The sequence below is a fragment of the Pelodiscus sinensis genome, chromosome 17 (genome assembly GCF_049634645.1).
Source record: "Pelodiscus sinensis isolate JC-2024 chromosome 17, ASM4963464v1, whole genome shotgun sequence".
NCBI lineage: Eukaryota > Metazoa > Chordata > Testudines > Trionychidae > Pelodiscus > Pelodiscus sinensis.
The window spans coordinates 35745345-35761314 of NC_134727.1; the positions used below are offsets into that span (position 1 = coordinate 35745345).

The following is a 15970-nucleotide window of genomic DNA, read 5'->3' on the forward strand; positions in this document are numbered from 1 at the left end:
AGACCCACCAGTCAGATGGCTCCGGAGCTCACCGGCGGGGAGCAGAACAGCCGGTGTCCCTACTGGCCGAGTGGGGCGAGGCGGGACCCAGCCTGGCCGAGGGGGTGACAGTGCCCCTGTACCGAGAGGGGCAGGCCTGAGGGAGATGGGCCTGGCTCAAAACATGGAAAGCTCTGCTCCCGGGAAAGGAAGCCTCTGGCTGCTCCCGCCCCACCAACTATTATCCCAGCGTGCGGCATGGGCTCACGCACCATCTGCAGGGGAGGGAGACACTGGTCCGAGAGTCCCCCGGTAGCAGATGACACGCACACAGAGTGGAGGGGGAATAGTTTCTGGCCAGGGAAGCTTGACAAATGCCAGGGAAGAAGCACCATTATCAAAAGCAAAGCTCTGCCGGCATTGCCGTCAATTTAGACCCCACCCTAACACCATCGCTCCACGCCAGAGACGCTTTGCCGGGCATCTCCGCTACGCCAGAACACAAGGAGACAAAGCAAACCCACAGCGGGTAACATCTCAGCCGGATAGTCTCCAGATCGTTTATTAAGGATTCTTGCAAAGGAATAATTATCATTACAATTCAAAGTCATTTTCTGCACAGAAACAAACCAACCTGTTTCAGAGATTTCTACAAAAGATGCACGTATTTCTGGGGTATACATCTGCCACGTAGGAGGGCTGGAGGGGGAGGGGGGATAAAGCATCGTTTGCCAGGATATTTGCTATTTAGGCTGCATTTCAAAACCTAGGCTGAGTGGCTGGATTTGTACCAGTTTAAAATATTAGCATGTGTTAGCTGTGTGGGCAAAGAGGATTGTGAAACATCCCAGATACATGGAAATGGTCTTCTCTGTGTGAGGAACCCACGGGGATTGGGGTGAGAAGTCAGCCCCCTTCACCCCTGTTCAGCTGCAATAACTGCGGTTCTGCGCATAGCAAACACACAGCCGAGCTAGAGAAAGGAAGCCCCGAGCTAGAGAGGCGTTTCATGTTGAATCCAAACGCACAAACTAGGTAGAGGTCATTCTTCGGACTGGCTTCCATCTGGAGCCGGGCTGGTGTGTCACATACAAGAATCCAGCCCAGAGTTCCACAGATCCAGGTCTCGCTCCGGAGCTGGGATGTAGCCCCCGTGCACAGAGCAAAGGGACAAGAGGCTGCGTTTTGGAGCCACGCTGGAAAAAGCTATCCACAAGGAGAACTGGACAGTCACAGAGGGACTCGAGGGGCCCACAGAGCGGAGTGAGCGAGTCAGGGGAGATCAGACCACAGGGCGTTTTACACCCGTGCACGTCACCTTACAGCTGGTGTCTTGTCTGCAAGAGGCACATTCACGGTGACAGTACAGCCATGCCCAGCCTGTTCCTAGAACTGGGCTTTTGTTGTTGGAGTGGGGCAAGTAGGTCAGATTTGAGCCAAAGGAACAAGCCCATTCAGGCACAACCTTCTATGGACGAGGCCCTACAGATGGGCAAAGCCACCGTGGTAGCCTGGGTCACACTGGCGGCCTTGTCTCCACACCCCATGGCCAAATCCCTCCCACACAGGCGGCAGCATGACGGAGCACTTCCAGCTCCCTAAATCACTCACGGGGGCCGCTCACGTGAACCAGAGACCAGCTCTGTAAACAGCGCCGTTCAGTCAACAGCCTGACCCCCTCAGCGGAGTGCCACTGGCTCCAGAGGCAGGTGGTTGGGGACACCGGAGCCTTGATATCACGGACAACAATCCAGTGAATGCACCCTATGGATTGGAACAGGCGCAGAGTCAACAAGCAGACAGATCAGCAGGCCTCCCCTACCGCAAACTCCATCGGGGTTTAAATTCACACCCTCTGGTTTATGCGGCAGATTTAAATGGAGAGCGTGCACGCGCAGACAGGGGGTGTGTTAAAACATCTACCAGTACAGAGGCACGATACACAAGCCAACTATCCGGCCTTTGCTCCAGCTTCGGAGCGATTTAAGGAGCTGGGGGTGCTACCTCATTCGCTGTCATTCCAGTACCCCGCTGTGACGGGGTTTAGTGCCTTTCCAAGGACTGACCGCATCTTGGGAGGGAGGGGTCCCTGCACATCTCAGAACAGAAACCCAAGCAGACAGAACAAGGGCGGGGCACACACGAGGTGGGGGTTTTCTCCGCAGGGCCGACCAGCTGGAGCGGCTCCTCTTCTTCCCCTCGAGTTGTTAAACAGGAGCGAGAACGGCAGAGGCCTGCCGGCTGCTCCCCAGAAATAGCCCACACCGCTAACAGAGAACTGGAGGGACCGGGGAGGTGACGTCCACAAGGAAAGGAGAGGCGAGAGTCCCCCGCAAAGCACACGTTACGCGTCAGCATGGACACACACCGGATTTATTACCAACAATCCACAGCACACGCGGCACGTACACAAGAACAGACACTCCAGCCTCCTCTGGGAGAGCACAGGGCCTCCCCAGCACCCGAGGGACCAGAACCCTGGTCATTCCTTCCCTGTCCTCAGACCTGGTTTCATCGCCACCGTTTTCTTTGGAAGGTCCCATCACTCCTCCAGGAGGAAACAGCAAGTTCTCCCAGCCTCCAGTTCAGCATACGCCAGCACGTGGCCTGCAACAGCTACCCCGGGGAGCCCGCGGAGCAAGGCAAACCAGGGCACAGGCCCAGTGGGCTAAACAAGATGGCATAGAACCAGTCTGGCTGGGCCCCCAAACTCATGTCTGTGGTTTGCTGCTCCCCGGCGGTTTCCTTCTCCCCCCTGCGGCCCCAGTCCAGAAAGGTCGTCTAGCACACGCTTGCCTTGGAGCAGGTGAGAAGTCCCACGGACTTCAAAGCGCACCCGATGTTGGACGTGTGCCCAAGTACCTGGCTGAATGGGGCCCTGAAATATGAACTCTGCTGAAACGCGGCTCCCCGCTCTGTTGGGGACGCGGGAGAAGAGGGCAGACCTGCTCCCTGGGAGCAATAAAAGCAGGGTAATGGCACACCGCAGCCCTGGGGCTCCTGGATCGCGCCGAGACTGGCCGGTGAGATCAGTCTGAAGAGACTGAGGGTTGCCATGCGGTGTATAGACAGCAAGCGTGTATCTATAGGTATGTACAGAGGGCCGGGCGGTATCTACATGGCGCACGCGCTACATGCCAGAGGGTCTATGGAGAGCCCAGACCCGTTTACATTTGGCCCCTGGAGGCAGGTGTTGAAAAGCCATTCAAGCTCGTGCGCTCGTTCTCCGTTCCAGAGCCTTCCCCGCTAAGTGACAGACAAATGGCTTCCTTTGAACAATGGAAACACACAGGGCTCTCCAGGGAATTAGACGTGGGTTTAGCGGGCATCCCTGGGAAGAGCTCTGCTAGTTATGGGATTGGATAGGGCAGCTCTCCCCGTCACTATTCGGCAGGAAAAGTCTCACACACATTCAACTACCAACGCCTCCAGCGAAGGCTCTGTTGGAACATGGGAAACAGGAGGCTCCCCGCAGGGGCTCCCCTTAGCCGAAGAAAGGCTGGGAGTCGATTAAAACCAAAGCGGCGGATGAGGAACAAGGTAACTGGACGGGGCTGTAACCCCTGGAGGCCGGGACTCCAGGAAGCACCCAGCAGCGGCTTCCTTGCCAGTTGCTCCTCCACAGCTCCCAAGAGCACGGGGAGGTCTCTCTTCAGTGGCTCCCGAGGGAGACGTTCCAGACCGTCACGGATCTGCCGTTATATACACAGGGCGTGAGCACGGATGAGTAGCAGGAGGCAGGCTCTCTACATACACGGGCACCTCCCTCCCACCCTGCTCTTCTGCTGACATCAGCCCACAGCTAAACCGGCCTTTGGGGTTTCGGTAACCCAAGCCCTGCAGGCTCTGAAAGACAGAAAACACCCACATTGCGTAAGGGTCGCTCCTGGCACACTTTAGCGCCAGTCAAACATTCCGCGGCAGCACCCCCTGTCGGGACACAGGGCTGCCGGGGGCCTCTCAGCGACCGTTCCCGTCAGCTCTGAGAGGCGCTTTCGCATTCCTGAGCCGCAGGGGCAGAGGCCTGCAAGCTCCCCCACACCCCACTCTCTCAGAGCATCTCAGTCGGCTCCGTTACAGCCCCCGAGCACACGCTACCCATCATGCAGTGGGCCTGGGCTAAGGACACACCAGCGCCAAGCTGGTCTCACCTGCGCCCACTGCCTCGGGACCACAGCGCGAACGGTAGCCAGCCAGGGGCTCTCGCGCAGCACCCAGGCCAGCAGACGGACATGGGTAAGCAGTGCCTCCTTACCGGGTTCCTTGGGCAGCGGTTTCACTCCCTCCACTGCTTGGGAGTTCTGGGTCCTTGACACAGCACAAGGTGGGCGCCAGGCATATTCTGGCTGAGAGAGAGAGGGAGGAACGGGACCGCGTGAGGGGGGACGTGAAACGGGAGGGCTCAGGTTCTGTGCAGAACAACTTGGCAGGAGGGAAGAAGGGGGCGGAAGGAGGATAGGCCAGTGGCTAGGCCCCTAGCTGGAGATAGGGGACCCAGGTTCAGTTCCCTGCTCCATTAGACTTCCTGCGCGACCTCGGGCAAGTCACGCAGTTGCTGTGTGCCTCAGTTTCCCCCTGTACAACGGGGCAATGGAATCTCCTTGCCTCCCCGGGATGGATGCATTCAAGAACATGAGAACCTCGATACTCTCGCACGGGGGGCCAGATAAGCACCTGCATAGCTAGACGAGGGCGAGGGAAGTCTCAGCGAGGTAGGACAGACACTGACAGTTTAGTTCTCCAGCGGTGCAAGTCCCCACTCCTGAGGCCCCCCCCCCCGGCTCTGCCACTAAGTCACCTCCCATCTGTGGACCACCAGCAGCGTGTGCAGTCGTTGCACATGCAGCCCCCGGCTTGAGCGTGCAGCCACGGTGACTGCACGCGTACGGTGTGCTCAGCTGCACTCCCTCCAGGATAAGCAAGGTGGCGCATCCCGATGGGCAGGGGATGGGGTGGCCAGGTTGCCATCGGGGGATGGTGTGACAGGCACACCCCCAGATGCTGCAGGAGGGGCTGGGCGGTGCATGCATGGAGTAGGGATGGGCCCAGCCTTATGCCTTCCCAAGGGGGTACTCACAGGAGGGAAGTGATGGAAGTTTTGCACTGGTGGGTGCTCGCCTGGCATGGCGGACGGCGGGTACCGGATTTGCTGCCAGTCCTCATAGCCGCGGTAGACGTGGTGGGGCCCGGGCGGGCTGTACTGGAACTGGTACACGGGGCAGGCAGGGCCGAGGGGCCCCTGGAGTGGCTCTGGGTGCAACCTCTCTCCAGAAACCTACAAGAGGGGCAGATTCAGGAGCCAGGCCAAGACGGCTCAGCTTACGCGGCTCCCCTTCCACCCAGCTGTACAAGTCCCTGTAGCACCTGGGCACCACCCGCCCTGATCCCGGGCTCTGGCCAAGAGGCACTCGGCACACGATCCTAGACCGAGGCAAAGGAGCCTGTAAGATGCCTTCATGTCCTCGGATCTCCAAACCCGCCAAGGGCAGGTTCAATCCCTGATCCCTTCCAGCAACGTCAGTGCTGTGGCAGGTCCCGCCCCCTTGCCAACACCCTCTGTGCAGGGGGCAGCAGGCAGAGGGTGCACTGGTAAGTGGCAGGGCTCCCTAACAGCGCACACGAGCCAGGGCACCTGGACCCCAGGGTGGCCAGGCTTTATGCTGACCCCTCCCAGCCTCTGCACCTGTGCATGGGGCTCACATCCCTCTGACCAACACCCAGAGCTGCTTCTGCCCACCGCCCTCCCTACCTGCTTGTGCTGCTTCAGCAGCTTCTTCAGTTTCTCCTTCTCCTCCTTCTCCCTCTGATAGTCGTCCTTAAAAACCCGCAGCTGGAGGAGAGACGGGCCAGGGTCAGAGCGGACAGGGAACTCGCTGCAGCCTCTGTGCTGCCTTGCAGGCACTGGGTAGAATTGACCTGCCCCGCAGCCTGGGAGCAGCGACCGGCAGCCACGCTGGGGCCCGAGCACCAAAAGCACCCGCCACCCCCACCCTGGCGGGGCAGACGGAGCAGCTGCCGGCCTGTGCTTAGCACGGTCCCAGAGGGGCTGTCAGCCTGGGGCTGTTTGTTTCCTGGGGGGCGGGTTATGGCCCCAAAGGCCGGGGAGTTTGGACAGCTCCCATTCCCACGCAGGGGAGGAGTTAAGCCACTCACTAGCACTGACCGAAACCCTGCCTGGTGCCCCCGTGGGTCTCGGGCGTGGCTGGCGGATGGAGTCCCCGCCCCCCGTGACTCACTGGCTGGGCCGTGTGCTGGGGCGAGGGGGGAAGTGGGGGACAGCCCCAACCTCCCCGAGGGGCCATTTCTGCATGAGTCTGAGCAGCCGCAACAGGGCAGACGGTTCCTCCGCTCAGACCTCTCAGCTACTCACGCGAGGGGAGAGCTTTAAAAATCCCACTGGCAACGGGTCCCCCAGTGCCTGTCCGCCTCAGCACAGAGCTCCCCAGAGACCTCGCTCTCCTGCACCCCAGCCCTCTGCCCCCTTGGTCCCAGCCCACCACATGCATTCTGACACGGGCACCAGTGCGGAGGCGGCCGGTCGCACAGCACCTCCGCATTGGCGCACATCAGTAAATCCATTCCGGGGCGGGGGGGGGGGGGGGGGAACCAGGAGGGAGCCCTGCCTGCGCCCAGTCAGCTCGGCCAGCGCTGGCTGTGTTGCCGCACGCCAAAGATGCCTTCATGACACAGGGCTGCAGGCTCGGGGGGGGGGGGGGGGGGAGAACGGGGACGGTTCCTCTCCCCCGTCCCCAAAACGCCTCTGGACCCTGCGCACGACTCCCCCCGCCCTGCTGCCCTACCTGGTTGTTGGAGACTGTCAGCTGCTTCTTCAGTTTCTCCAGCTGCTGCTTCAGCTCTTCCTTCTCCTCGTTCATGCGCTCCCTGTCCCGCCGCTCCCGCTGGAAGTCCTCTTCGAAGATGGTCACCTGGCAGAGAGGAGAGGGCAGAGGTCGTCGGACGCCTCCCACAGGGTCCGGAGCGCGGCAGGGCAGGGCAGGGCAGGGCAGGGCAAGGCAGGCGTGGAGAGTCTCCGTGCCAAGCGAACCACAGAATTCACACCCAGACGTAGAGGGACGAGCCCATGTGAGACTTGGGACCCCGCTGTGTGTCCTGGAGCGTCTCAGACGCTAGACGCCCCCGCTGGGGGTAGGGCAGACACCAGCAATGGTTCCTTACAGCCGCACCCGAGCACAGCTGCTCCCCAGCTAAGCGTGCTGGTGGGAGTCCCAGCCGCGTCCGCCCCTCTGCTTATAGGGCCCATCTGCTCAGACACCCTGCCGAGCATCCGAGCGGACTCTCTCCACACCGCCCTGGGCTAGCACAGGCTGCAGCGTGAGGGAAAGAGCCACAAAACCCCCTTTACCTGCTGCTTCAGGAGCTCGTTCTGTGTCAGCAGCTCGTGCGGTCTCGGGCTCCCACCTGGTTCCCCGACATGACTGAGAGCGGAAGGGGAGGGAGCAGATGCCTGGACTGTCAGAGCTTCCTCCAGGGCCTGAGGGTGGAGAGGGACAGAGAGCCATTAGAGAGGCCTCCGGACAGCAGTGTCTGCCCTGGGGCACGGGCCCTGCGGGAAAGGGCTGAGCCCGCCGGTCTCCTAGCAGAACCACCAGAGTCAGTGCAGACCAGCCAAGCGACACACGTCCCCAGCCGCTCTCTCTCCTGCTCGGACTGCCGCTTGAGAAACCATCCCCGCCCCGTCTTTAGCCTCCTAGAAAGTTCCCGCTGGCCCGGCCTCCAGCCCTCTCCCACTATCACCGCTCAGCGCACAGCCGGGCCCCTCCAGGAGTCGGACGCGGGAGCCAGCACTGCTCTGGACAGGCAGGGTCAGGCTCCGTCGGGGCCACGAGCAGAGGCGAGGACACAATCCCCTGGCAGGGTGTGTGCAACACCCGAGTGGGGTGAGGGAGGCAGATTCCATCAGACTCTTCCCACGGGCGGAGGGGACGACCGGATGGGACATTTCTTCCTTCTGCTCAGTGAATTCCTAGCACATTCGCACCTCCCCTGCTCCGGGCACCCTGGGACTCCCAGGGCCACGGCTCTCTGGCCCCGGGGGCGGGTCGTGACAGATGTTGGCCAGTAAGGCAGGACAGGCAGCAGCTGCTCTGGGTTTCTCGCGCGGCTGGGAAAAGGTGAGGCTGCTGCCTTGTTCAGACAGGATGCCCGGAAAGCCAGCGCTCGAGAGCCTGGGGGACTGCGCGTTGCCTTGGTCCAGGAACACCGCTCCGAACAGGCCCTTGGTTTATCGGGGGTGGGCGTTGCCAGGCTGCCTACCTTGTTCAGCCTCTGGATCTCCCTCTCCTGGTACTCCCTTTGCTTGGTGACCGGTGCCAGCTGCTCCTGCAGGAACCGGACCCTCTGCTTCAGCTCCTGCAGCTCCCCGGCCAGCCTCTCCTTGTCTGCCTGAAAGCGCAAGAGGCAGCGTGGTCAGCGGAGGGCACAGCCCCACGTTGCCCAGCCTGGGGTTCCTCCCTGGGCGTGACGGGGGGAGAAGCCAGGAGGCAGAGCGGGGTGAGAGAGAGGGAAGGCCTGGCCCTCAGCGGAGGAGCAGAGAGCAGCGTCTGGGCTCTGGTTGGGAAGGGCCTTGTGGGCGCGGTGCCTCTCGCCCGGGAGCACACGGTGGTGGCTCAGCCGCAGGGAGTCCAGGCAGATCTGGGTCCTCCCGCAGCTCGCACTGGCCCCCCAAGGAGGGCTCAGCAGATTAGTGAGCCTGCTCCCCTCCACACTGCTCCCGGAGCCTGACCTCCCCACCCATCCCCAGTCTGAAAGCAGCCAGACGGGCCTGCTCCTGCTTTTCCAGGCTCCGTGGTGGGCCCCGGTTCTGGTGCTGCAGGGCAAGCTCCTGGATAGCGGGGAGGGGGAGGATACAGGCACACCTCCCCACACGCACTCACCTCCTCCACTTCGATCTTGGATTTGGCCAGGAGCAGCTTGCGATCAAAGTCCCTTTGCTTCTGCTCCCGTTCCGCCTCCTGCTCGCTTAGCGCCCGCTGCGAGTCCGCCAGCTTCTGGCGCAGATCTGTGATCTGCCGGACACAGGGCGGCCACGTGACTGTCTGGAAGGCAGCGCCAGCCGCAGACAGCGGTGCCCTGCAGCTGTGCCACCCCCAGCCCCATTTGCCCACGCACGCCCACCCGCATTTTAGCTGAAAACTTCCCCCTGCCCCCGCCCTGCCGGAAACAGGAGGTTCCAAGGGAGAGAGAAGGGCTCCGATACCATGGGGATGAGAACGGCACAGAGGCCTAGGCTGCCAAGGCTGGGGGGAAAGCGACGGTTCCCGGGGTTCAGGGAAAGATGGGAGCGTTTCTGGCTGGGAAAGGAGGTGCACTGGGGATAACCCACAGCCCCACCCCCCCAATCCCTTCCAAGATGTCCCAGAGAGCTGCCCAGTCCCCACTAGCAGGGGACCAGTTTGCCCAGACTGGCGCGGGTGTAGCGCACACCCCCTGCCCACCAGCAAACCGCACGGCAGGCGCGGATGCCGACGTACCTTCTGCTCGTACTGCTGCTTCATGGTCCTGAAGTGCTGATCCCACTGCTTGTTCACCTCCAGCAGCTGGGGGAGAGAGAGAGTTAACCGGGCACAGACGCCCACCCAACGTCGGACGCCCACCCGTCTCCTACCCCAGGTATCCTCTCTCTCTGGCTGGTGCTCCGTGGGGGCCCAGTGCCCAGGTCTCCCCCACAGCCGGTCTCCTGCCCCTCAGGAGCGGAGCTGGACCGTCATCTGTAAAACCTTCCTGCGCAGGTGGCGTTTTACTGAGCAACTAGCAGCTCCAGCAGGAGAGCAGGAATGTCGCAGACAAGAGGGAACAGGCCAGGTCCGTCAGCGCCCCTCAGTCTGACCCCCAGCCCCCCGCTCCGTCAGCGCCCCTCAGTCTGACCCCCAGCCCCCCGCTCCGTCAGCGCCCCTCAGTCTGACCCACAGCCCCCCGCTCCGTCAGCGCCCCTCAGTCTGACCCACAGCCCCCCCGACCCCCGCTCCGTCAGCGCCCCTCAGTCTGACCCACAGCCCCCCGCTCCGTCAGCGCCCCTCAGTCTGACCCACATCCCCCCCGACCCCCGCTCCGTCAGCGCCCCTCAGTCTGACCCACAGCCCCCCCGACCCCCGCTCCGTCAGCGCCCCTCAGTCTGACCCCCAGCACCCCCGACCCCCGCTCCCTCAGCCTAACCCACAGCCCCCCCGACCCCCGCTCCGTCAGCGCCCCTCAGTCTGACCCCCAGCACCCCCGACCCCCGCTCCCTCAGCCTAACCCACAGCCCCCCCGACCCCCGCTCCGTCAGCGCCCCTCAGTCTGACCCCCAGCACCCCCGACCCCCGCTCCCTCAGCCTAACCCACAGCCCCCCCGACCCCCGCTCTGTCAGCGCCCCTCAGTCTGACCCACAGCCCCCCCGACCCCCGCTCCGTCAGCGCCCCTCAGTCTGACCCACAGCCCCCCCGACCCCCGCTCCGTCAGCGCCCCTCAGTCTGACCCACAGCCCCCCCGACCCCCGCTCCGTCAGCGCCCCTCAGTCTGACCCACAGCCCCCCCGACCCCCGCTCCGTCAGCGCCCCTCAGTCTGACCCACAGCCCCCCCGACCCCCGCTCCGTCAGCGCCCCTCAGTCTGACCCCCAGCACCCCCGACCCCCGCTCCCTCAGCCTAACCCACAGCCCCCCCGACCCCCGCTCCGTCAGCGCCCCTCAGTCTGACCCACATCCCCCCCGACCCCCGCTCCGTCAGCGCCCCTCAGTCTGACCCCCAGCACCCCCGACCCCCGCTCCCTCAGCCTAACCCACAGCCCCCCCGACCCCCGCTCCGTCAGCGCCCCTCAGTCTGACCCACAGCCCCCCCGACCCCCGCTCCCTCAGTCTGACCCACAGCCCCCACGAGCCCCGCTCCCTCAGTGCCCCTCAGTCTGACCCACAGCCCCCCCGACCCCCGCTCCGTCAGCGCCCCTCAGTCTGACCCCCAGCACCCCCGACCCCCGCTCCCTCAGCCTAACCCACAGCCCCCCCGACCCCCGCTCCGTCAGCGCCCCTCAGTCTGACCCACATCCCCCCCGACCCCCGCTCCGTCAGCGCCCCTCAGTCTGACCCCCAGCACCCCCGACCCCCGCTCCCTCAGCCTAACCCACAGCCCCCCCGACCCCCGCTCCGTCAGCGCCCCTCAGTCTGACCCACAGCCCCCCCGACCCCCGCTCCCTCAGTCTGACCCACAGCCCCCACGAGCCCCGCTCCCTCAGTGCCCCTCAGTCTGACCCACAGCCCCCCCGACCCCCGCTCCCTCAGCCTAACCCACAGCCCCCCCGACCCCCGCTCCGTCAGCGCCCCTCAGTCTGACCCACAGCCCCCCCGACCCCCGCTCCCTCAGTCTGACCCACAGCCCCCACGAGCCCCGCTCCCTCAGTGCCCCTCAGTCTGACCCACAGCCCCCACGACCCCCACTCCGTCAGCGCCCCTCAGTCTGACCCACAGCCCCCCCCGACCCCCGCTCCCTCAACCTGACCCACAGCCCCCACGAGCCCCGCTCCGTCAGCGCCCCTCAGTCTGACCCACAGCCCCCCCAACCTCTGCTCCGTCAGTCTGACCCACAGCCCCCCCGACCCCCGCTCCCTCAGTCTGACCCACAGCCCCCCCGACCCCCGCTCCCTCAGTCTGACCCACAACCCCCACGACCCCCACTCCGTCAGCGCCCCTCAGTCTGACCCCCAGCCCCTACCACCCGAGCACCCCCCAGCTCTGCCCATGCACTTCAGTCTGACCCACAGCCCCTGTTCCTCTCCTAGTCTGGGCCGGTCCTGGAGTGGGACCGCTCTGAATGGGGCACCATTAGCACTCGACCACCCGCCTCTTCCCGTGTGACCCGGGCCTGGCGCGCCCGCGGGGGAAGGCGAACGCAGTCACACAGCAGCCCCCGTCCGGCCCCGCTCACCTCATTGCGCTGATGCTCGAGGATCTTCACCTTCTTCTCACTGGCCCCCGCCGTGCCCTTGCCCGCTGCTTTCTCTGCCGGCGCCCCGCTCTGAAGACAGAGCAAACAAACCCTCAGGCAGCCGGGACAGACACCCCGCTCAGCCCGTGTCCCAGAGCTGCCTGCCCCAGCTGCCTCCGACACCCTAGTGCGCCTGCACAGAGCGTGGCTAGAGAGGGATTTCGATGTCGGAGTGGTGGGAATTGCTTTTCGGCCCCCGGGAGGCGTGGATCTGCACAGCGCCTCCGTCCTGCCCACCCCCCCTTTGGGGATGCCACTTGCCTACAGAGGCAGGGGACGCCTTCTAGTCCACAGGAGATCAGCCTTCAGCTCCTGCTGCTCCCCCTCTCCCCACCCGCCTGGGATCCTCCGCTCGCTCCTGTTGGTTGGATGGCTCGCCCGCCCGCCCTCCCAGCCAGTAGCTACCGGCACGGCCGCACCTGTGCTCCTCTGGGATCCCCACTCCCTGCAGCAGGGGCAGCAATATCCCCAGAGTGGAGAGAGGGGTCCCCACCCCAGCCCTGTGGCAAAGCTGGCAGTAAAGTACCAGCTGCCATGCCAAGACCACCCCTCCCCTTGCGGTGACGTGCTCCTTTCCAGCAGGTACCCAACCCTCGGCGGCAGGGGGAGCCGGGCTGCGCCACTCTGGACTTCCCCGCTGCAGCAGGGTTTGCCGGGAGCTGGCGCTGACCCAGGGGCATGTAGCAAGGCTGCAGGGAGCATGGCAGAATCGCTCCCGGTTTGCATGCCCCTCCCTCCAAAACAAGCCTCTTGAAGACAGAGATATTTGCCCCTATTCCGAGCTTACGGCCTGTTTCCTCACCCCACAGCCCTCCTGCTACAGAGGGGTGACTCCTCTGCGCCCAAGCCCCAATTAGCCTGGGGGCAGAAGGGGGAGTGCGTGAAGTCTCTCACCACCAGGGGCATAGGTGCCTAGAGGGAATCTGGGGGCGGGGGTAAAGGCGCCGCCCCACCCCCAGACTAATCATGGTCTATGGGTGGGGAAGCAGGGAAGTATCCTGACCCCGCCCCTTCCGCTTGAGGCCCCGCCCCTCCTGGAGCAGCCACGGGCCACTTAAAAAACGTCTGAAGTGGCCCCCTGGCAAAAAATTCTTGCCCACCTCCGGGCTAAGGGATGCTTCGAAGGGAAGTGGGGGAGGGGGTTGCCAAGAGGGTTTCCAGACACCATCCAGAATCACACACCGCTCCGGTCTTGGGCTCTATTCCAGGGGGACCAGGGTTCTGCTCCAGGGTGGCGAGGGCACCGTCCAGGGACAGCGCAGGGAAGAGGAGGCAGGAGGAAAAGGAAGAGTCGTGGCTACTCCTACCTGCTGCTGGCCGGCGCTCTCCACACCTTCCCCCTTCACGCCCGCCTTGCTGCTCATCACCATCTTCCGCAGCTCCAGGTTCTCGCACCTTCGCGGCGGGAAGAGCACAACAGACACGCAGACTGAGATTCGCACACAAACCGGCATTTCAAGAAGTTAAAAATCAGGACGGGACAGACCCCGAATCTCCCCGGTGCAGCCCCATGTGCTTTGCCCAACCAACACCCCTCCTGCTCTCACCTTAGTTTCTCCATAGCCTGGTTCCTCTGCTCCAAATCCTTCTCCAGCTTTGCCCGCAGGTCCTCGTTCTCATTGCGCAGCTGCTCACACAGCGTCTGCCAGAGGAACGCCAGTGGCTTTAGGCTCACGCTTCACACAGCCCCTTGATTACAGCCCCGTGGGCAGTCCAGCGACGGAACCCCTTGGTAGAACTCCAGGGTGGGGCTTCCCCACCCAGCACCCTGATGGCCGCAGGGGGCCCAGTGACTTGTTCTCTCCTCCTTTAACGCTACTGGAGGGGGGAAGCAAACAGGCACCGATCCGTTTGGCTCAGGGCTTGGGCCACTTCATACATTGTTCACAGGCAGAATGGGACCTCAGTGCTTCCAAGGGTGGTCCTAAGGCAGCCATCCCTGCTAGGGAACATAGGAACCGAACCAATGGCCCAGCTAATTCGCCAGCCATCTGTCGGTAGCATTAGCCACCAGTGCTTTGGAGAAAGAGGCAAGTCATTCTATGTCCAAGAATGAGCAGTTACACAAGGGTGTGGGTGTTTCTCTCTATATAAAACATAGGACTTTGGAAAGGAGTTGAGAAAAAGCCCAGAGCGAGTTTCCTACCCGTGCCCACAGGGGACAGACACCACAGGCCCCCCCGCTAGGAGTGGAACAGACGTCCCCTACCTGCAGAATGGACGTCCTCTGCTCGTTCTTGTGCACTTTGGAGGCCAGACGGTTAAACTCCAGGGCCATGCGCCCCAGGTGAGCCAAGACCTGGTTCTTGTCCGGCTCCTCAGCGAAGACGCTCAGGGTGCTCTCCAGCCGCTGTAGGTGCAGCATCAGGTTAGTGTCCTCGTTCTGCAGCTCCACCTCCTGGGAGGGAAATTGCAGTCGGTCAGAGAGGCCAGCCTGGCAGCCTCGCACCTGTGGAGCGTCTGGGCAGGGCAGGAGGCGGCCAGGCTCTTGGGAAGTGCTGCACAGTTAAACCTCTCTTGGCCAGCTGCACCTGCCAGCAGCATCTGCCAGCAGGCCCCAGCTCGCTGCTGCCCGGTGCAGGTCCCTAGCAAAACGCTTGGTTAGAGGGGAGCCCAGGTAGCTTTGCAAGCACTTTGCAGCCCCCAGCAGGAAGCTGGCAGCCAAGCCTGGAAGCCTCTGAGAACGGGAGCTCATCCTCCCGCTGAGATACTGAGCGGAGAATGAACGTGCGGCCAATTCACACCCCCTAAAGAGAACCTGAGCCTGGCACAGCGCAGGGTGTTCATGAGGGTGCACCCCCGAGTCCTTCCTAGACCTGGCTCTCACGCCTCCCTCCACGCAGGACGCCGAGCCTCCAGCGCCCCCTACTGGCCCTTGTCTATAGACAACGGTGCCCTTCTTCAGCCCAAGGGACACCATGAAACCCAAATGGCTACCAGAGTTCTAGGATCTCCCGCTTCTCTCGATCGCCCTCCCCACACAGGCCATGCTGCCAAGCACCAGTCCCATCCTGCCCTCAATGGTCAGCTGGAGCCCAGAACCTCCAGACGCTCTGGCCTGAACCAGTCCGGCACTGGGTTTTCCTCATGGGGGGGGAGGGTCTCCATTCCAGGACAGGTCCCCCCCAGGCCAGGAGACGTACTGTGGGTAGCATTGGGATCATGGAGGAACCTTGGAGGGTAGGAGAGCTCATCCAGATGACGCTGCGGTGGCTGTGAGTGGCAATCGAATGCCAGAATCCATTGAGACTACTGTGCCTGGAGTCACAGAATTATAACACACTAGAACTGGAAGGGGCCTCGAGAGGTCACCCAGTCCAGTCCCCTGTCCTCATGGCAGGACCGAGCACCATCTAGACCAATCCTGACAATTGTCTGTCCAAACTGCCCTTCAATATCTCCAGAGATGGAAACTCCACAACCTCCCTAGGCAATTTATTCCAGTGCTTCACCACCCTGACAGGTAGGAAGTTTTTCCTAATGTCCAACCTGAACCTCCCTGGCTGCAGTTCAAGTCCATTGCTTCTTGTCCTCACTTCTTCTCCACTGCCCACCAGCTTGAAGGACTGGTAAGCAAACGGGCCCCTTTCCCTCCATCTCACTGGGAAGTGCCATGTCTGAGCTATGCAGGAACAAGTTCAGCTCATGCTACCTGGTGCCGCATGGGAGCCGGACCCCATGGATCCATCCCAGCCTCACCCAAACTTGTCTCCTCAGTTTCCTCTGTCCTTCAGCACCAGGCCTTTCGCCTCTGCAGCTCTCGGTATGCAGGCCGGTGTTCCCACAGCCCTCTCTGCTTCTCCAAGCTCAGCTGGAGTCGGCTCCTTCTCTTGCCTCTACCACGTCAGCCCTCTCTTGTGCTGGAGACTGTCTCTGCCCCAGGAGGCCCAAGGCATGTGAGGATGCAGGTCCCTCGACAGTGGCTAGCTGAGATTGAACCGGGCTGTATTTAGCGTGGCTGGGCACACCTACCGGCGTGCGTCACCCCACACGCCCACTTACGCACATGTTGACA

The 15970-nt window shown here is 62.9% G+C and overlaps 1 protein-coding gene across 5 annotated transcripts in view; it reads right to left on the reverse strand.

The window, feature by feature from the left end:
- Positions 1–509: 509 nt before the first annotated feature.
- The window catches only part of TNIP1 (TNFAIP3 interacting protein 1), a 50951-nt gene continuing 35490 nt past the window's right edge, over positions 510–15970 (reverse strand). For 4 of the 5 annotated variants that reach the window (XM_075900572.1, XM_075900569.1, XM_075900571.1 and 1 more), the window contains 13 exons: positions 14165–14353; positions 13503–13597; positions 13263–13350; positions 11896–11985; positions 9471–9536; positions 8874–9005; positions 8254–8382; positions 7343–7471; positions 6780–6905; positions 5729–5809; positions 5057–5254; positions 4235–4325; positions 510–3825 (listed from right to left, as the gene is read on the reverse strand). In XM_075900572.1, the coding sequence (XP_075756687.1) occupies positions 3782–3825; positions 4235–4325; positions 5057–5254; positions 5729–5809; positions 6780–6905; positions 7343–7471; positions 8254–8382; positions 8874–9005; positions 9471–9536; positions 11896–11985; positions 13263–13350; positions 13503–13597; positions 14165–14353 (1458 nt within the window). In that variant the 3' untranslated portion in view covers positions 510–3781. The remainder of the gene's footprint in view (positions 3826–4234; positions 4326–5056; positions 5255–5728; positions 5810–6779; positions 6906–7342; positions 7472–8253; positions 8383–8873; positions 9006–9470; positions 9537–11895; positions 11986–13262; positions 13351–13502; positions 13598–14164; positions 14354–15970) is intronic. The other variant, XM_075900573.1, reaches the window with a different exon arrangement.